The 22,405-nt window shown below is 42.5% G+C and overlaps 1 protein-coding gene across 1 annotated transcript in view; it reads left to right on the top strand.

The window, feature by feature from the left end:
* Positions 1-22,405, top strand: part of trim67 (tripartite motif containing 67) — a 52,280-nt gene that overhangs the window by 4,143 nt on the left and 25,732 nt on the right. The window contains exons 2-5 of the mRNA XM_072280337.1: positions 5,914-6,009; positions 13,299-13,421; positions 15,689-15,799; positions 16,927-17,080. Of these exons, the coding sequence (XP_072136438.1) occupies positions 5,914-6,009; positions 13,299-13,421; positions 15,689-15,799; positions 16,927-17,080 (484 nt within the window). The remainder of the gene's footprint in view (positions 1-5,913; positions 6,010-13,298; positions 13,422-15,688; positions 15,800-16,926; positions 17,081-22,405) is intronic.

Here is a 22,405-nt window from a genome sequence, read left to right as displayed (position 1 = left end):
ATCAAGAAAATAGCTGGGTTTCCAGCTATTGTTGCGGAACAGTTTCTAACTAGCATCAGTCATGTGCGCTTGCGTGCCTGTTAGACACAACACCATGATTAGAGAGAACAGTTTTAAAATAGCATCAGTGGCGTGTGTGTGTGTTCAAGAAGCTACGAGTCTTGTCACTGATAGTTGGTGAGAAATAAGCAGTAGGACAATTGCAATTCAGAATTGTTGTTCACTGTGGTTTCATGCATTGAGGCTTGGAGATGCCAGAAATGGCTGGGAATGAAAATGAAACGATTTCACTACTTCAAAAAGTTGGATACTATGAAGATTTGAAGGAATCGACAATCATCTGGAATATACAATAAAAATGAAGATTTGGAGGATGCAATCTTGGCAGGCAGTCCATTATCTGCACTAAAATTCTGTGCAGATTGTGTTCGTTTACAGTCAAAAGAGTGTGACACGGATAAGTTCCTTGATCATCAGTATTAGGAACTAGTACACAGTCTTCCAGTACTGCAGTATTATTGGTAGTGTTCTAATTTGTTCTGTATTTCATTTAAAGACGTAATTTCTTACTCAGTTTGTCTTTTTTTTTATACCTTTTTAACTATTTCCAAGAAACTTCGGTTAATTTGGGCAGCTGCTTTATTAGGCCAAAATGTACTAGACTGGATGTGTCCCAATTAACTGGAATTCACTGTAAATACGCATGCACTATTTATTTAATTTGCGTTGTAAAACAAGAGCAAAAAATAGTGAAGTGGTGTTCATGGGTTCAATGTCCATTCAGAAATCTGATTGTGGATGGGAAGACACTGTTTCTAAAATGATGAGTGTGTGTGTCTTCAGGCTCCTTGCACCTCCCTGCGGGTAGCAATGAGAAGAGGGCATGTCTTGCATGATGATCCTTAATTATGGATGCTACCATTTTGTATCATCACCTTTTGAAGACATCCTCGATGCTGGGGAGGCTAGTGCCCATGATGGAGCTGGCTGATTTTGCAACTTCCTGCAACTTTTTCCGATCCAGTGCAGCAGCCCCTCTATAGAAGACGGTGATGCAATCAGTTAGAATGCTCTGAAGTACAGCATCCATGGAAGGGAATAAACAGTCAACGTTTCAAGCTGAGACCCTTCGTCAGTCCTGGAAAGGAAGGGAGCAGATGCCAGAATAAGAGGGTGGGATGCAGGGCTATGCTCTGAGCTGCAGAATCATTGAGCTGTTTATAGCATGCTGCTTCCCTTTCCAGTTCTGTGTGGGACTTTTTCCAGATTGGTACCTCATTTTCTGATGGTCTTTCTTGCTGCTGGTATACCATTCCGTACCTCTTATTGAAGGAAGGTTTTTCTCCTGTCTTGACGCTGAGTGAAAGGATGTGCCAAGCTATTAGATTAGAGATTGTGATGGAATGTGGTTTTGTTGCTTGGGATGCTTATAGATACTCAATTTTGAACTGTTCTTAACTCCTATTTACCTCAGATCTATTGCCCCCCCCCCCAACACCAAGGATGGACTCTATTTACCAGATATAATTACTGTACATGTATTAGGAATTTGCCGTGTTGTGTTGGTGCAACATGCAACAAAAACTACATTCAAAGAATAAAAGTTTATGTAAAAGTAAGAGGTTAAAGTACAGATATGGAATAAAATGTGCATAAGTATTTAAATGCTAATAATTAATGGAGGATATCTCTGAATGCAGACAGAACTTTGTGTGCATAAGCACACTGTGAAGGTCATCTTTTCGATACAATAGGTAGACTTATCTAGATTGGTGAGAATTGAGCTTAAGTATGTTTATTAGTTGCCACAGGCTGATTGGATATCTATTGGATGTAGGATCAGGAATTGTTCATTCAGCCTTGACCCTGCTCCACCATTGAATAGGATTCCCTTGATTCTCTTAATGATCACAAAATCTATCTCAGCCTTAAATATACCCAAGGACTCTATCCCACACCCACTGTGGCAAAGAGTTACAAATAACCTCCTGAAAGTAGAAATTCCTCCTAATCTCAGTCTTAAATGGATTCCATCTTATTCTGAAACCGTACCCTCCAGTTCTGAACTCTCCCATGAAAGGAAATAGCTTCTCAGTCCAGCCCATAAAAATCTTACGTGTTTAAAAAAAGATAAATATCTCTGTGGAGACACAGCCATCTCTAATGTTATTAAGCTGGTCTAGTGATTGAAGTCATCTACCCAGTGTGGTGTCTTTGCTCTTGCTACTCTCAGTGCTTCTTCAAGAGCTGGAGGTGTATTGAGTCATCAGCCGAAGGAGGAGTGTGTGCATTTAGCAGGTTTCTTTGTGCATGTTCCTGATTCAATGCCACAAGACTTTTTCAGATCTGGCATCCATGTTGAAAACCCCAAGGTCACTAATTTCTGATCATATAGCACTATGCTGCTATTTCTGATCAACTCTGGGATTAAGGTTGAAGTATTGGTTAAATCTATGAATTTGGGAATAATGGGCTTTTGCTTGACAGATCTTCAGATTTATCCTTAATGTGTTTGTAAGTATTGGGTTGACATAAAATACTCAGTGGTTTCAGAGGATTGCTAAGAGTCTACCAGATGGGCTTCTAACTTAATATAGTAGTTTAATGATCACATACACTAGCTTTTGGAAATAAAATGTTTAATCAAACTGAATTTAAATTTCCTAACTGCTGTGATGGGATTTGGACAAATATCTCTGAGTTGATAGTCTTTGGGGTGCTAGTCTAGTGATGGCCTACCATTTGTTAATTATTCTCCAAATCACAATGGATCATTCAAAAAATGCAACACAAAGGACATAATAGCTGAAAGGCTTTCAGCGTTAAGGACAGATTCTGCTTTTCAAGTTATTTTGCCACCACCCACACTGGATTCCACTGATAAACTACTGTATCGTTCAGAAGCTAAAGTGGTCATAATCTATAGATTGTTGTACAGTTTTTGATTTAATACAAAATAACAGAACCCTGCAGTGCTTGGAAGCAACATAAGTTAAAAAAAAATCGGTCATAACAAACCTTTGTTGTCCTGGGACCCTAGTATAAAAGATTAATTCTTTTATTCTTCTCCACTAACATTTGAGATAAGGAGATTTTTTGTATCAGACAAATGATAAGAGTCAGATGAATGGGCATTTGTATAGTTCCTTATTGTACTCTTGGGATAGCATAATGCACTTGACAGCTATTGAATTCTTTTTAAAATGTTAAGAATTCAGTGCATCAAATTCACTGTTATCTAGAATGTTGCAGACGATTTACACATAATATGCAATGAAATATAACAATTCAGAAACCAATGATTTTTATGTCCGTGTGTATCTTCCACATGAATAAGCATTTCTAATCACAAGCTAGCAGTTTGTTCCTGTATCTGTTCAATCTCTTTTCTTTCATCTGCTATCCAATCTAATCTTGAACGCTGACCTAGTTTCCTCCTCGGCCACTAATCCTAAAAGTCAATTTCATGGTTTGTAACCCCATGAAGCTGTTCCTCGCAGTTTTAAAATCTCCTGCATTTAATATCGTCCCCTGTTGATCCCACCAAACTATAAGAAGCAGCTGTTTTTTCCTACTTTAATGCATTCTGCCACAGTGCTAAAACCTGTACATTATCCTGTAATTTGAGTATTAATATAAAGACCCAAATTTCTTTGCAATTTTTTCCTATTGAGCAGCATTTCAGTGAATTGCTGGCATTATCCTTTCTGAACTCCAGTGTCTTTCCTCCAACATGGAGACCAATAATACCGCAGAGATTTCATTGAGGTTTTATTTTGGTCAATAATTATTTCTTTCTTACATTCCATACTTGTAAGATGAGGCCTACAATTCTGTGTTTTTTAAAAAGCGTTATCAAACATGGGTGCTTGTTTTCATTGTTCTTTGGACCTGTAACCTAAATTTCTCTGCTTTTCCCTAACATCTTTATCCATGCAGAGGATTAATTTTGTTACTTCCTTTTATAGAAAGGCATCAAATTACAAGTGATATTACAATTTCATCTGTTACTGTTTAGCTCCATTGCTCCATCAAATCGATCGATCAATGCTCAACTTACCTTTAATTGGCTAAAACCTTCCCTCTAGACTCAAGTCCAAGACTCCATGAAAATTGGATGCACGGTAGTTGAATGCTTTTTTGATAGTTGGTTCGGAGAGGAATGCTGGCAAGCAGAGTAGTCTGTACCTTGAATTGTGCATGTGGATCTATTGGTCCAGCTGGTGACTCATGGCATGATCTCTGTTGCTCTGGTAGGTGGGCGACATAGTAGTATAGTGGTTGGCACAGTGCTACTGTGACGGGGTCCTGAATTACCCCTATGAACTGTTTTTGAAAAGATAGAGAGAGAGAGAGAGAGAGAGGGGCCCAACACAAACACCTTGTTAAAAAGAGAGAGTTATGTAACACCGACATCTTGTTTTTAAGAGAGAGAGAGACGAAGACTGCTGACAGTTTGTTTATACTTTCCCAAGGACATCGCCTGCTTGCGCATTCTTACACAGACAGAGAAGAGAGGAGTTATTTGAGAGACAGTTGGTATTCAGTACGGTGAGATAAATAGAAAGTCAGGTGATAGACCTGACACACATGATTTTGGACACTGAATGAGCTTTGTTGTGCCCACAGAAAAAGTGGGTTTTTGGAGGATCGATCAGGTGGATCGATCAGTGGCTCTTGCAGTGTGAAAAGGGAGTGACCGGTGGGGAGTTGTTCGCGTGTCCAACCCTTGCCTGGGTTGATAATTCCACCACAGAGGAACAGTTCCCTTTGTTGTAGTCACAGTCGGTGACTCCTAAAGGATTTTGGAGGACAATGGGAAGATCGATGGTGTCGGCTCACCTCAAGACTCAAATCTCATCCCCCCCCCTCTCTCTCTCTCTCTCTCTCTCTTTCTCTCTCTCTCTCTCTCTCTCTCTCCATCACTACTCAACTTAATACCACTAACTGAACTGAACTTTATTCATTATTGTAAGACTATCTATTTACCCCTAGACTTGAAGAAGCTTGGTTTTCATATATATTCCACACTTACTTATATATAATCATTTGCTAACCTGTTTGATTTATCTGCATTTATATTATCGTATTGCATAGTTACTAATAAATATCATTAATTAATAGCAATACTGGACTCCAAAGTGTTTTCCATCTCTGCTGGTTCTTTAACCCGTCATGGGGTACGTGACACTACTGATCACCAGTCAGGGTTCAATTCCCACCACTGTTCTCCCCATGATTTCGTGGGTTTCCTCCTACATTCCAAAGACATACAGATTAGGGTTAGTAAGTTAGCATACTATGTTAGCGCCGGAAGCATGTCAATACTTGTGGGCTGTCCACAGCACAATCCTCACTGATTTGATTTGACACAAACCAAAATTCAAAGTAAATTTATCACCAAAGTGTGTATATGTAACCACATGTTGCCTTGAGATTCATTTTCTTGCAGGCATTCACAGAACAAAAAAATACAATAGAATCAATAAAAACTACACACCAAGACTGACACGCAACCAATGTGAAACAGAAAGCAAACTGTGCAAATACAAAAAACACAAATAATAAATAAAATAAGTGATACAGATGAACATTTCGCTGGATGTTTTATTGTACACATGACAAATAAAGCTAATCTCTTTGCTCCAACATCTCCAAGAACATGCTGTCCCTTGTTTTGACAGTGAAGTATGAGCTGCATGAAGTTCTGAAGAACTCCCAAGTTTGGTGAAGGAGTGGTGATTGATGTATTGAAACTCTAGTCCTCTGAGATAGAGAGATGAGTTTTACAGTTAACCTAACCTGAAACTTAAATCCATAATCTGTCAATGTTAAAAGTTAATTTTCATGTCTGTGAAAGATGTAAAGGGAAATATGTGGTTTAATGGCTATCTATATTTTTCTTAACTATAGGCCCAACTATCTCAAGCATTAACTGGTGTTTCTGATAAAGCAAAGGAGGCCAAAGAGTTTTTAGTGCATTTGAAAAACATGGTACAACTAATTCAGGTAAGGCAGTTATGAGATTTTTGGCATTGCATGTATGGTTCATTCGTGAACTTACACAATTTTGTAATTCTTTGTACTTGGATTGCCAATTTTCCACAATTCGAAACTGGAGCTTTTTTTCCATTCATACCATGGGGCGCCATGGTAGCATAGCAGTTAGTGCGATGCAATTACAGCTTGGGGCATCAGAGTTCGAGTTCATTTCCGACACCGTCTGTAACAAGTCTCTGTATGTCCTTCCTCTGGAACGTGTGGGTTTTTCCTGGGTGCTCCAATTTCCTCTCTCAGTCCGAAGACGTACCAAGTCAGTAAATTGGTCATTATAAATTGTCCTGGGATTAGGTCAGGGTTAATTGGGGGTTGCTGGGTCAGCATGTCTTGAAGGGCCAGAAGGGCCTACTCAGTGGTGTATTAATAAATAAATATACTCCATTCTGGTGCTGTGTAGTATATCATTTCAGGGAACTTGATGACAGTGAGGACAATATGAGTGAGGTTGATGTTCTGGAGCATGTTGATATTAAGGGAGAGGAGGTGTTGGAGTTGTTAAAATACATTAGGACGGTTAAGTCCCCGGGGCCTGATGGAATTTCCCCAGGCTGCTCCACGAGGCGAGGGAAGAGATTGCTGAGCCTCTGGCTAGGATCTTTATGTCCTCGTTGTCCACGGGAATGGTACTGGAGGATTGGAGGGAGGCGAATGTTGTCCCCTTGTTTAAAAAAGGTAGTAGGGATAGTCCGGGTAATTATAGACCAGTGAGCCTTACGTCTGTGGTGGGAAAGCTGTTGGAAAAGATTCTTAGAGATAGGATCTCTGGGCATTTAGAGAATCATGGTCTGATCAGGGACAGTCAGCATGGCTTTGTGAATGGCAGATCGTGTCTCACAAGCCTGATAGAGTTCTTTAGGAGGTGACCAGGCATATAGATGAGGGTAGTGCTGTGGATGTGATCTACATGGATTTTACTAAGGCATTTGACAAGGTTCCACATGGTAGGCTTATTCAGAAAGTCAGAAGTCATGGGATCCAGGGAAATTTGGCCAGGTGGATTCAGAATTGGCTTGCCTACTTCACGCACATCTGCTCTCACTCCATTCTCCCGCCACCCCACTAGGAATAGGGTTCCCCTTGTCCTCACCACCAGCCTCCAGGTCCAACATATAATTCTCCGTGACTTCTGCCACCTCCAACGGGATCCCACCACTAAGCACATCTTTCCCTCCCCCCCCCCCCCCGCTTTCCGCAGGGATCGCTCCCTAGGCAACTCCCTTGTCCATTCGTTCCCCCCCCCCCACTGATCTCCCTCCTGGCGCTTATCCTTGTAAGTGGAACAAGTGCTACACATGCCCTTACACTTCTTCCCTCACTACCATTCAGGGCCCCAGACAGTCCTTCCAGGTGAAGCGACACTTCACCTGTGAGTTGGCTGGGGTGATAAACTGCATCCGGTGCTCCCAATGCGGCCTTCTATATATTGACGAGACCCAACGCAGACTGGGAGACCATTTCGCTGAACACCTATGCCCTGTCCGCCGGAGAAAGCAGGATCTCCCAGTGGCCATTCCACATCCCATTCCCATTCTGATATGTCTATCCATGGCCTCCTCTACTGTAAAGATGAAGCCACAGTCAAGTTGGAGGAACAACACCTTATATTCCGTCTGGGTAGCCTCCAACCTGATGGCATGAACATTGACTTCTCAAACTTCTGCTAATGCCCCACCTCCTCCTCGTACCCCATCCATTATTTATTTATATACACACATTCTTTTTCTCTCTCTCCTTTTTCTCCCTCTGTCCCTCTCACTATACCCCTTGCCCATCCTCTGAGCTTCCCCCCTCCCCCTTTTCTTTCTCCCTGGGCCTCCTGTCCCATGATCCTCTCATTATCCCTTTTGCCAATCACCTGTCCAGCTCTTGGCTCTATCCCTCCCCCTCCTGTCTTCTCCTATCATTTTGGATCTCCCCCTCCCACTTTCAAATCTCTTACTAGCTCTTCTTTCAGTTAGTCCTGACGAAGGCTCTCGGCCCAAAATGTCGACTGTGCTTCTTCCTAGAGATGCTGCCTGTCCTGCTGCGTTCACCAATCAAAAACCTAAGTCATTGTGTTGGTGGTGAGGAGGGCAATTGCAATGTTAGCATTCATTTCATGAGGTCTAGAATACAAGAGCAGTGATGTGATGCTGAGGCTTTATAAGGCACTGCTGAGGTCTCATCTTGAGTATTGTGTACAGTTTTCAGCTCCTCATCTTAGAAGAGATGTGCTGACATTGGAGAGGGTCCAGAGGAGGTTCACAAGGATGATTCCAGGAATGCAAGGGTTATCATATGAGGAACATTTGATGGCTCTAGGTCTGTACTTGCTGGAATTTAGAAGGATGAGGGGGGTCTCATTGAAACCTTTTGAATGTTGAAAGGCCTAGACAGAGTAGATGCGGAAAGGATGTTTCCCATGCTGGGAGAGTCTAGGACAAGAGGGCACCCTTTCAAAACAGACGTGGAGACATTTCTTTAGCTAAAGATTGGTGAATTTGTGGAATTTGTTGCCACATGCAGCTGTGGAGGCCAGGTTGTTGGGTGTATTTAAGGTGGAGATTGATGGGTTCTTGATTGGACACGGCACCAAGGGTTATGGGGAGAAGGCCGGGAAATGGGGTTGAGGAGGAGAAAAAAAGAATCAGCCATGGTTAAATGGCAGAGCAGGTTCGATGGGCCAAATGGCCTAATTCTGCTCCCATGTCTTATGGTCTTATGGTCTAACAATCTCTGACTTAAGTACACCCAATGACTTGACCTCAATGGCCCTCTGCGGCAACAAACTACAGATTCATCACTCTCTGGCTGAAAAAAATTCCTCCTCATCTCAGTTTTAAAGGGAAGTCCTCAGATTCTTGATTCTCCTACTAATAAAAGCATCCTCTTCATCCACTCTGTGCAGGCCTTTCCGTACTCAGTAGGTTTTATGAGATGCCCCTCTTTCTCCTGAACTCCAAGCCCCAGAGCCATCAAACACTACTCATATGTTAAGTAGCAACACTTCACCTGTGAGTCTGTTGGGGCCATGTACTATATCTGGTGATCTCCACGGGGCCTCCTGTATATCGGTGAGACCTGTCGTAGATTGGGAGACTGCTTCACCGAGCACCTATGCTCCATTCGCCAGAAAAAGCAGGATCTCCAGGTGGCCACTCATGTTAGTTCCACTTACCATTCCCACTTCAACATATCAGTCCAAGGCCTCTTCTACTGTCACTGTGAGGCTACACTCAGGTTGGAGGAGAAACACCTTAATTTGCGTCTGGGTAGCCTCCAACCTGATGGCATGAACATTGATATCTCAAAACATCTGGTAATTGTCCCCCCCCCCCCCCCACAACCTCACCCGTTTCCTTCTCTCACCTCCTCTCCTTACCTGCTCATCACCTCCTTCTGGTGCTCCTCCTACTTCCCTTCTTCCATGGTCTTCTACTGTCTCCTATCAGATTCCCCCTTCTCCAGCCTTTATCTCTTTCACCTATTAACTTCCCAGCTCTTTACTTCACCCCTCCCCCTCTCCTGGTTTCACCTATCACCTACCACCTTGTACTACTTCCCCTCCCCCACCTTCTTGATCTAACCTCATCTTTTTTCCCAGTCCTGTTGAAGGATCTCGGCCTGAAGATTTGACTGTGCACTCTTTTCCATGGGTGCTGCCTAGCCTGCTGAGTTCCTCAGCATTTTATGTGTGTGTTGCTTGGATTTCCAGCATCTACAGATTTTCTTGTCACATATTAAGCCCTTTATTTCCGGGATTATTCTTGTGAATCTCCTCTGGACTCTCTCCAGGGCTAGCATATCTATCATTGGACACGAATCCCAAAATTGTTCACAATATTCCAAATGCAGTCTAAACGATGTGTTAAAGCCTCAGCAGTACATCCTTAATTTGAAGTCCAACCAAGTACATCCTTGCATCCTTGAATCCATGTTCATGAATTTTCTCTGCACCATCTTTAGTCCTAGCAATTACTTCCTTCGATGAGATGGACAGACCTGTTTATATTACTCTGTTTGCGGTCTCACAAATCTTTTGTACAGTTTTAGCATCAGACCCTGCTTCTGCATTCTCTGCCTCAGTCAATAAGGGCAAATATCCTGTAAGCCTCTTAAACCAGCTTCTTGCTGTCCTGCTACAATCAAGGATTTGTGAACAGACACTCCAAAAGCTTTCAGGTCCTACTGCTTATCATGTATTCCTTGCCTTAGTTGCTCTTCCCAAACGCATAACCTCATACACTCAGTGGCCACTTCGAGGTACCCTCTGCTGCTGTAGCCCATCCACTGCAAGGTTCGACGTGTAGTGAACTCAGAGATGCTTTTCTGCACGCCACTGTTGTAATGCATGGTTATTTGAGTTCCCATCTCTGTCCTGTCAGCTTGAACCCGTCTGGCCATTCCCCTCTCATCTCTCCCATTAACAAGGCATTTTCACCCACGGAATAGTCAGTCACTGTAAATTTTTTTGTTTGTTTTTTGCACCATTCTCTGTAAACCCTAGAGACTGTTGTACATGAAAATCCCAGGAGATCAGCAGTTTCTGAGGTAGTCAATCCACCCCGTCTGGCAACAACAATCATTCCATGGTCAGTCATTTAGATCACATTTAGTCATAGTCATAGTCATACTTTATGCACCATAAATAGTTAAATAGTAATATGTAAATTATGCCTGGAAATAAGTCCAGGACCAGCCTATTGGCTCAGGGTGTCTGACCCTCCAAGGGAGGAGTTGTAAAGTTTGATGGCCACAGGCAGGAATGACTTCCTATGACGCTCTGTGTTGCATCTCGGTGGAATGAGTCTCTGACTGAATGTACTCCTGTGCCCACCCAGTACATTATGTAGTGGATGGGAGACATTGTCCAAGATGGCATGCAACTTGGATCCTCTTTTCAGACACCACCGTCAGAGAGTCCAGTTCCATCCCCACAACATCACTGGCCTTACGAATGAGTTTGTTGATTCTGTTGGTGTCTGCTACCCTCAGCCTGCTGCCCCAACACACAACAGCAAACATGATCACACTGGCCACCACAGACTCGTAGAACATCCTCAGCATCGTCCGGCAGATGTTAAAGGACCTTAGTCTCCTCAGGAAATAGAGACGGCTCTGACCCTTCTTGTAGACAACCTCAGTGTTCTTTGACCAGTCCAGTTTATTGTCAATTCGTATCCCCAGGTATCTGTAGTCCTCCACCATGTCCACACTGACCCCCTGGATGGAAACAGGTGTCACCGGTACCTTAGCTCTCCTCAGGTCTACCACCAGCTCCTTAGTCTTTTTCGCATTAAGCTGCAGATAATTCTGCTCACACCATGTGACAAAGTTTCCTACCATAGCCCTGTACTCAGCCTCATCTCCCTTGCTGATGCATCCAACTATGGCAGAGTCATCAGAAAACTTCTGAAGATGACAAGGCTCTGTGCAGTAGTTGAAGTCCGAGGTGTAAATGGTGAAGAGAAAGGGAGACAAGACAGTCCCCTGTGGAGCCCCAGTGCTGCTGATCACTCTGTCGGACACACAGTGTTGCAAGCACACGTACTGTGGTCTGTCAGTCAGGTAATCAAGAATCCATGACACCAGGAAAGCATCCGCCTGCATCACTGTCAGCTACTCCCCCAGCAGAGCAGGGTGGATGGTGTTGAACGCACTGGAGAAGTCAAAAAACATGACCCTCACAGCGCTCGCTGGCTTGTCCAGGTGGGCGTAGACATGATTCAGCAGGTAGACGATGGTATCCTCAACTCCTAGTCGGGGCTCTCTTCTCCATTCTGACATTTGGTCTGCACAGCAGGTAACCCTGTTGACCATGTCTGCATGCTTTTATGTGCTAAGTTGCTATCACCTGATTGGCTAATTAGATATTTGCATTATTGAGCAGGTGTATCTAATAAACTGGCCACTAAGTGTATTTCTCCAGATTACATTTGACACCTTTTTTTTCACTTATCTGGTATCTGATATCTTCCCGCCAACCAGAGCTTTCTTGCTTAGGATCATCCCCATTGCAAATTCATTATCGTGGTCCCTATATTTAAGTCTGGAATGGTGGGGTGGAGGTAGGTCTCTACCAAAGGAGGTGTAAGGAACGCCTTCCTTCCTCTAGCCTGCAGGTCACCCTTGAGCAAGGCACCCACTGAGCTGGACAGAACGGAATTCTGCTGCAGCAATCTTCCACTCACCAATATTTTCTTCAACTAGAATCCAAGGCTTTCTTCCTCTGAGTCATCTTTGCCATGAGCTTTTTATAATCTGCCATGTGTCAAGTACCTTGTTAAAGATCCGTCCTACATCAAATTCACTAGCCTCATCAATACTCCTTGTTACCTCTTCAGTAAGATAAATGATTAGTCAGATGAATCCTTGGTTAATTTGTGCTTCTCAGGATGATTATATGCAATTCCTCCAGAATATTTTTGCATTATTTTGCCCATTATTGATGTACTGTAATGCTGGTCAAACTGTAGTTACTTGGTCTCTGACACTATCACTTTTTATACAATGATAGTGCATCACCTGTCTGCTGGACCTGGTCAGAACCAGTGACCAAAAAATGTAGGAGAATGACTGGAGAATATTTCCTCACCTGCTCTTGCTTGTAAAAGCCTGGGATACATTTTACCCAGGCCTGCTATATAGATATGATTCCATTTTTGAATTGGCACACTGGTTATTGAATGATCTGGAAACATTTGCTTGCTGCAGTGTAAATTAATAGAGTGGACGTTGGTTGATAATGCATAGAGTGGACAGCCAGCACATTTTACCTGGTGTGGAAATGGCTGATACGAGAGGGAATAATTGTAAGGTGATTGGAAGAAATATAGAGGGGTTGTCAGAGGTAGGTTTTTTTTATATAGAGAGTGGTAGGTGTGTGGAACGCGTTGCTGGGGTGGTAGTACAGGCAGATACATTGTAGACATTTAAAAGCTGCTTGGATAGACACATGGATGAAAGAAAAATGGAAGGCTATATCAGAGGGAAGCACTGGATTTATCTCAGAGTAGGTTGAAAGGTTGGGACAACATTGTGAGCCAAAGGGCCTTTACTGTGCTGAGCGATATTGTCCATAATTGGAACAGTGTTCCATAATTTAGAGTGTAGATTTAAGAAATTTCTAAAAATATTTTCATATGCTGAGTGTTGGTAACACAACATGCTATCCAGTATTACCAACATTGGTAAGGAGGTTGTATTTATTTGACATGTCATTTCTAACCCTCACAGTAATTTATATTGCACTTTTGCAGGAGAATGGTGTGGAATTTGAAGCTTGCCTTGTGGCGCAATGTGATGCACTTGTTGATGCATTAAATCGTCAAAAAGCAAAATTGCTTACGCGAGTGACCAAGGAGCGAGAGTTTAAATTAAAGGTGGGTTCTGGATAAAAATGAAATTTTATATATTTCCCTATCTGTTTAAACCTTGTTTATCAGTGGCAAGCCAGTATTAATTTCCTCTACGTAACTGTTGATAGAAATATAGTGGTGAACTGCCTTCTTGAAATTCAATTATGTACATTACCTTTATTAAAGATTCAAAGTACATTTATTATCAAAGTATGTATGCAGTATGCTTCCACCACGAGGTTTATTTGGGGGATCTTAAAGATTGGCAATGCAGTCAATTGTCATGGGGCAATGCCTAGACTCCTAATTTAGACAAGATCATTTTCCATATCTGTGTTGCATTTGTTACCATAATGTCATGGCATTACAAATGCTACACAATACAGATCAACCCCTCTTGTCTGAGCTGGCTTCTTGAGCAATCCAGTTTGAGCCACTTCATGCTCTTTCCCTTTTGTCTTGAGGATTTTTTGCTTTCAAGTATTTATCCATTTATCTATTCAAAGTTCCAAATGAATCATCTATCAATTCAATAAGGAAACTCTTCCTTTCTTTTACCTCTTATCTTTAGTACTCAGTTTAAATAGAATGCTGGAAGAATTCAGTAGGCAGACGGCATTGGTGGAGGGGAACGTGGTGTAAGCTCTCCTGCTTGAACTTTAAGTAGAACTGGGAATATTTAGAGAGAAGGCATGTTATAAAATGCAGAACAAAGGGGAGAGAAGAAGGATACAAGAAAGGTGTGATAAAACGGGGATTAAATAAGAAGCAGTAAAGGAGGGTGGCGTAGGACCGAAACAGGTGTATTGATGGCATGGAGCAGCACAATAACGTAGCACAATACTTTACAGAACCAGCTGTAAGATCGACTGGGTTCAATTTCCACCTCTGTAATAGAGTACCTATCACCCCATGAGCCTCTCCATCCAACATATCATCCACTGCAAAATTCTGCCATCTCCAAAGGGATCCTTCCACCAAATATATCTTTACCCTACCCTGCTTTCCATATTCCCTTGTCCATTCATCCCTCCCCATTAATCTTCCTCCCAGCATCCTGCAAGTCCCCCGGCACTTATCCCTGCAAGTGGCCCGTGCTACACCTGCCCATTCACCTCCTCCCTCACCTCCGTTCAGGGCCCAAACAGTCCCTCCAGGTGAGGCAACACTTCACCTGTGAATCTGCTGGGGTTGTCTGGTGCTCCTGATGTGGCCTCCTCTACATTGGTGAGGCCTGTCATAAATTGGGGGACTGCTTCATCAAGCGTCTTCGCTCCATCTACCAAAAGTGGAACTTCCTCATGGCCAAATATTTTATTTCTGATTCCCATGGCTGCCTCTGGTGCCAAGTTGAGGCCACTCTCAGGGTGGAGGAGCAACAACTTGTACTCCATCTGGGTAGCTTCCAACCTGATGGCATGATTTCTCCTTGCAGTGAAAAAAAATTCTGTTCTCCCCCCCGCCCACCCATCTACCTCTAATATTCCACACTCTGGCTTCTTACCTCTCCTCAGTTGCCTATCATCTCTCCCTGGGTTCCCTCCTCGTTCCTTTTTTTCTGTTTTCCTCTATACACTCCTATCAGATTCCTTCCTCTCCTGCCCTTTATCTTTCCCACCCACCTGGCTTTACCTCTCACCTCCTAGCTATCCTCCTTCCCCTCCCCCCACCTTTTTATTCTGGTGTCTTTCCCTTTCCTCTCCAGTCCCGAAGAAGGGTCTCGGCCCCGAATGTTGACTGTTAATTCATTTCCATAGATGCTGCCTGACCTGCTGAGTTTGTCTAGCATTTTGTGTGTGTTGCTTTGGATTTCCAGCATCCGCAGACTTTCTCATGTTTACGAGTTTGTGCACTCTCCCTGAGACTGCATGGGTTTCTTCCAGTTGCTCCAGTTTCCTCCCACATTCAAAGGGTTGATAAGTTTTGGGTATGCTACGTTGACACCAGAAACATTGTGACACTTGCAGGCTGCTCGGCGTAATCCTCACTGCTTTACTTTGACACAGGCCATTTATTTCACTATATCTTTCAATATACATGTGACATATGAATCCTCTCTCTAATCCCTGATGAAGATGTAGTCCCTCCTCTTCAAAACCAAAATATTAACTTTCCAACTGTAGTCTGCCAGTAAATGTTCAAACTTTACACCAAGCAATATTTTGCATGATAAATATTTGAATATTAGGATAGTTAAAAATATGAATGAAAAGAAAACCCATGATGTGCTGACCTCTTGCTTTATTTTCATAATATACTGTGTTGAGTTGGATTATATCCCTGCTTTGCAGGTTGTTCGGGACCAGATAAGCCACTGTACTTTGAAGCTTCGTCAGACGACTGGTCTCATAGAGTACTGCTTAGAAGTATTGAAAGACAATGACTCCAGTGGATTCCTACAGGTATGTAGCATACTCCTTTTTAGTAGCAATTAACCTGGCGGTGGTAGCTAAAAACAAATTAGCAAGACTTTTCAGGTGTTGGGAATCTGAAATAAAATTTAAACAGCTGGAAATATAGTGTAGGTCAGAGAGAACATGGAGCTCTACACCAACAGCATCAAAAATCAGGATTCAACCTGGGTTATTGCAGGTCTCTGGAGAGAGAGAGAGAGACAATTAATGTTTTGGGTCAATGATCTATTTTGGGTTTTGACAAGAACAAAGTCATTAACCTGAATCATCACCTCTGTATCTCTCTCCACATACAGATATGCCGCCTGATCTGCTGCACATTTCCAGCATTTTTTGAGATTTACTGTAATGTTACTGGGGGAAGGACTTCACTTGTATGGAAAGATAGGAGAAACTGGATTAATTTTGCTTTGAAAAGAGAAGTGTAAGGAGATGTGCAACATCACACATGCTTTTGACAGGACTAAATAAAGAGAAATCATTTACAGTGGCAGAAATGTCAGTAGTTAGATGACTGATGTCTAAACTGTTCCAGAGAAATGAGAAATTGCAGGAAAGAGCAAGAGATGGGGACTAACTAGGTAACTGTATTGATGAGCTGGCTTATGAACAATGAGTCATATTGAACTGGAGACTCAGTGCGTAGAAAAAAAAAGTTCTTTGTTCAGATTTCAGATTTAGACTTATTTATCACATGTTCATCGAAACAAATGTGTCATTTGCATTAGCAACCTACACAACCTAAGGATGTGCTGGGGGCAGGCCACAAGTGTCACCAGACATCCCAGCGCCAACGTAGCTAGCCCACAGTGTTTAGTAAAACAACACAAGCCACAACAAGACAAGACCCTTTCCCATCCACTCTCATGCACAGACAGGCGTCCGATCCCAGGACAGGCTGCCTCCAAGCCTCTGACCTCCAGTCCCTCGCCCACATTCTCAGACATTGGGCCTTTGACTTCCATGCACACTGACTAAGGGGCGTCGACTTCTGGACTTCGTAATCTAATCTCTCCATCCTATATTCATTTAAACTGTAAGCATTTCTCTGAAACAATTTTAAATCAAAATATTGAATTTCACAGTTAACTTGCAATAAGATGTTTTGCTTCCAGATTTCAGATGCACTAATCAAGCGTGTGCAAGTGTCTCAGGAGCAGTGGGTTAAAGGAGCTTTAGAACCCAAAATAAATCCTGAATTTGACCTAACACTCGACAATAGCCCATTACTGCAGTCAATTCACCAGCTGGACTTTATTCAGATGAAAAGTAAGTAATGATGCAATATACTACCGTAGATTATTTTTTGCAGAAGGTACCTTTTATTTAATCAAAAGCTGTTGAAAATGTTATATCATATAACAATGTACTTTGGCTTCCCTCACATGGTATTAGGGGAAGTATGTTAGTATGGACTGAAGACTGGTTATCAAAGAAGACAGAATTGGAATCAACTACCTGTTACCGGCTGTAAGGGTGTAACTAATGAAGTTCCCCAAGGATTAGTCCTCAGCCCTAGATTATTTATGATTTATATCAATAAAGATAGATAAAACTCTAACACGAGGAAATCTGCAGATGCTGGAAATTCAAGCAACACACATAAAAGTTGCTGGTGAACGCAGCAGGCCAGGCAGCATCTGTAGGAAGAGGAACAGTGGATGTTTCGGGCCGAGACCCTTCGTCAGGACTAACTGAAAGAAGAGCTAGTAAGAGATTTGAAAGTGGGAGGGGGAGGGGGAGATCCAAAATGATAGGAGAAGACAGGAGGGGGAGGGATGGAGCCAAGAGCTGGACAGTCGATTGGCAAAAGGGATATGAGAGGATCATGGGACAGGAGGCCTAGGAGGAAAGAACAACACTTTATAAAAATGAAGCCACACTGAGGCTGGAGGAACAACACCTTATATTCCATCTGGGTAGCCTCCAACCTGATGGCATGAACATCGACTTCTCAAACTTTGGCTAATGCCCCACCTCCCCCTCGTACCCCATCTGTTATTTATTTATATGCACACATTCTTTTTCGCTCTCTCCTTTTTCTCCCTCTGTCCCTCTCACTATACCCCTTGCCCATACTCTGGGTTCCCCCCCCCCCTTTTCTTTCCTCCTAGGCCTCCTGTCCCATGATCCTCTCATATCCCTTTTGCCAATCGACTGTCCAGCTCTTGGCTCCATCCCTCCCCCTCCTGTCTTCTCCTATCATTTTGGATCTCCCCCTCCCCCTCCTACTTTCAAATCTCTTACTAGCTCTTCTTTCAGTTAGTCCTGACGAAGGGTCTCGGCCCAAAACGTCGACTGTACCTCTTCCTAGAGATGCTGCCCGGCCTGCTGCGTTCATCAGCAACTTTTATGTGTGTTGTTAGATAAAACTGTCATGTAATTATTTCAGAATCAGGTTTATTATCAGGATTGATGCTTTGCTGCTGCCTGTGTGTGGGAGGGGGAGTAGGGGGTTTTGGGGTTCTAATGTTTTTACTGTCTCTCATTCTTTGGGGCACTCTTATGTTTTTGTGGATGTCTGTGAAGAACAAGAATTTCAGGTTGTATATTGTACACATTTCTGATATTAAATGGAACTATTATCACTAACCTACTGTATGTCATGAAATTTGTTGTTTTGTGGCAGCAGTGCAGTGTGATACATAAAATATGCCATAATAAATAATAATAAATGTATATTTAAAATAGATAAACAAGCAGTGCAAAACGTTAGGTTGTGTTCATGGCACCATTGTTTGTCGAGAAATCGGTGACAGAGGGGAAGAAGCTTTTCCCAAACCATTGAGTGGGTGTCTTCAGGCTCCTGTACCACCACCCTGATGAGAGTAATGAGAAGAAGCATGTCCTAGGTACTGGAGATCCTTCATGATGGATGCTGCCTTTTGATTTATATCAATACTGTGGAAGACAGATTAGACTGTAAGGTATCCGAGTTTGCTAATGACATCGAAGTAGTCAGCAGGACATGAATATTGAAAGGCCCAGATAGAGTGGACGTGCAGAGAATGTTTCTGATAGTGGGGGTGTCTCGGACCAGAGAGTACAGCCTCAGGACATCCCTTTTGAACAGAAATGAGGAATTTCTTTAGCCAGCAATTTCTTTACTAATCTGTGGAATTTGTTGTCACAGACAGCTGTGGGAGGCCAAGTCATTGGGTATATCTAAAGCAGTGGTTGAAAGGTTCTTGATTAGTAATGGCATCAAAGGTTATGGGAAGAAGGCAAGAGGGTGGGGTTGAGAGGAATGATAAACCTGCCCTGATGAAATGGTGTAGCTGACTCAATGGGCCAAATGGCCTAATTCTGCTCTTATGTCTTATGATCTGATGGTCTTGTGTAATGACAAGGTCTTAAGACTCTGCAACAGAATATGGATAGGTTGAATGAGGGGATTAAGCTTGGCAAATGGAGCTTAATGTGGGCAAATGTGAGCTTTGGACTTCTGTAAGAGGAATCTAAAGACAAGCTATTATTTAAACAGTGGAAAAATTACAAGTGAGCATTGTACAGTGGATGAAGGTGTTCCTGTGCACATTCTACAGAATGTAGGCATGTACAGCAAATGGATGGTCCACGGCACATTGCCCATGGAAGAGGATTGGAGGTTAGAAGTAGGGATTAGTGTTACAATAATACAGTGAACTAGAGAGACCATACCTGGAGTACCAAACACTGCTTGATCCCCTTATTTAAGAAAGGATATATTGGCATAGGAAGCAGTCCAAAAGAGATCATTTCTGGATGAGTAGATTGTCATACCATGAGTGGCTAAGGAAATTAGATCTACACTCAGTGGCCATTTTATTAGGTACACCTGTTTACCTGCTCGTTAATACAAATGTCTAATCAGTCAATCATCTAGCAGCGACTCAACACATAAAAGCATCCAGACATGGTCAAGAGGTTCAGCTCAAACATCAGAATGGGGAAGGAATGTGATCTAAATGACTGACCATGGCATAATTGTTGGTGCCTGACAACGTGGTTGAGTATTTCAGAAACTGCTGATCTCCTGGAATTCTCACACGCAATAGTCTAGAGTTTATAGAGAATAGTGAAAGAAACAAAAAAACATGCATTGACTCAGTTCTGTGGGTGAAAATGCCTTGTAAGTGAGAGAGGTCAGAGGAGAATTACCAGACTGGTTCAAGACGACAGAAGGCAACAGTAACTCAACACACGTTACAACAGTGGTGTGCAGAAGGGCATCTCTGAACGCACAATACGTTGAACCTTGAAGTAGATGGGCTACATCAGCAGAAGACTATGAACAGGAGAGACCTAATAAAGTGACCACTGTGTATGTATTCTTCTTGAGGTTTAGAAGGTAAAGGACTGATTTTATAGAAACAACTTTATAATGAATTGCTGCAGTCTTTCTAGTGGAAGAAGGTGCACAGAGCTATTGGGTAGGGAGTTCCTGGACTTAAACTCACCTGTGATGAAGGACTCATAACTTACTTCAAAATTAGGATGATATGTGACATACAGTGGATCTTGCAGGTAGTGATCTTCCCGGGAACCTGCTGCTCTTGTCCTTCTTGGTGGTAGAAATCACTCGTTTGGGTCATGTTTTGCTGTAAATGCCTGCAAGAAAATAAATCCCAAGGTAGTCTACGGTAACGCCTATGACCTTTGACATTAAATTACCTTGACTTTTGACTTTGTTTTCGGAGTGTCCTGGTCGAACAACTGCGCAGCATTTTATAGATGATACATGTTGCAGGCACAGGTGTTGCAATGAAAGGATGTTCACCGTGGTTGGTGGGGTACTATCTGGCTGCTTTGTTTTAAATTATTTTCAACCTGCGGGTCGCACACATCTGTTCCATTACAATCCTAAGCTGTGCCTTGAAGATGGTGGAAAGGTCAATGATGTCAGAAGTGAGTCACTCATTGCAGGATACTCAGATTCTCAGGAGAACGGTAAATTAATCCTAGTGTGGTAGAATCTAGAGGCAGTTGGTGAGATTGGGGAGAATGAATGCAGCATCAGTGTAAATGGGTGGTTGATGGTCAACATGGACTTCATGTGTCGAAAGGTTTGCTTCTAGCTGTGACTCTATGGTGACAGAAAGCTCCATTGACAGCCGATGATACTGGCCAGGGTAACTGAAGGGTATTCACTCCTCATTTTGTTTCAGACCATGATGAGGCATAGGAGCAGAATTAGACCATTCAGCCTATAGAGTCTGTTCCACCATTCAATCATGGCTGATTTATTTTCCCTCTCAATCCCCAATCTCTTGCCTTTTCCCCGTAACCTTTGATGCCCTTATTAATCGAGAACCTCTTTGAGTTCCACTTTAAATATACCCAATGGATTGGCCTCCACAGCCATCTGTGGCAATGAAGTATTACTGATTCAACACCTTACTGATTCAACTCCTCCTCATCTCTGTTCTAAAGCGATGTCCTATTCTGAGGCTATGCCCTCTGGTCTTAGAGTTTCCCACTACTGGAAACATCCTCTCCCCATCCACTCTGCCTAGACTATAATCAGCAGGTTTCAATGAAACACCGCTCCCCCTCCCACATTCTTCTAAACTCTTAAACTTTTAAATGCGACCAGGACCAGAGCAATCAAATGCTACTCATACATTAACCATTTCATTCCTGGATCATTTGCATTACTCTCCTCTGGATCCTCTTCAATCCTTTCTTACTTCAGGGATACAAAACTGTTCACAGTACTCTGTATGTGGTTTGACCAATGCCTTATACAGGGTAGCCTCCACATTACATCTTTGCTTTTGTATTCTAATCCTTTTGAAATGATTTATACTGTCAAGGGTTGGTGGTTAAATTCAAATATTGCTTTCTATTTGTCAGCATATGCGTGAACGTTGTCCAGGTCTTGCTGTGAACAGGCATGGTTAATTTGCTGAGGTGTTCTGGACAGAACTGGAAATGTGTACAATGTGGTAAGAGGCATAGAGCAAGTTGATAGAGAGAGACTTTTCCCCAGGGTGCAAGGGTGCAGAACTTTGTGTTGGTAGTTAAGTTTTTGGGGGTGGGGGCGGGATGTCAGAAGGCAAAATTTTTTTTTATCCAGAGAGTGGTGGTGCATGGAACATGCTGCAGGGATGGTGGTAGAGGCAGATACATGAGGAACATTTAAGAAATTCTTAAGCATAGGCACATGGATGAAAGCAAAATGGAGGGTATGTTGGAGGGGAGGTTTAGATTTATAATAGATCATCACAAAGGGTCATCACAAAGTTGCGGGCTTAAGGACCTGAACAGAGCTGTAATGTTCTATGTTCCCTAATCATCAGCAAACAATCCCACAGAAGGTAATTCATTGAAGAAACTGAAGATTTCTCTGCCTCTTCTTTGAGGAATTCCTGCACTGGTATCCTGGGTTAGGACGATCTTACCACAATTACTTTTTTGTTCAGTAAAATAAAAATAACCTGGTGTGAAACCTTGAAACTGTTTGTCAAAAAAACATCAATATGCTTAATTGATAGATTAATATGAGGCTGAGTAAAAATTCTTTTGAACAGTAAACCCATTCATGTCATTTCAAATATTTTGCAAATATGTACGGTATTGTATTTTGTGAAACAGGAAACTGATTTTGAGCTT

The sequence above is a fragment of the Mobula birostris genome, chromosome 2, assembly GCF_030028105.1.
Source record: "Mobula birostris isolate sMobBir1 chromosome 2, sMobBir1.hap1, whole genome shotgun sequence".
Classification (NCBI taxonomy): Eukaryota; Metazoa; Chordata; class Chondrichthyes; order Myliobatiformes; family Myliobatidae; genus Mobula; species Mobula birostris.
This window is presented reverse-complemented; position numbering and strand designations above follow the sequence as displayed.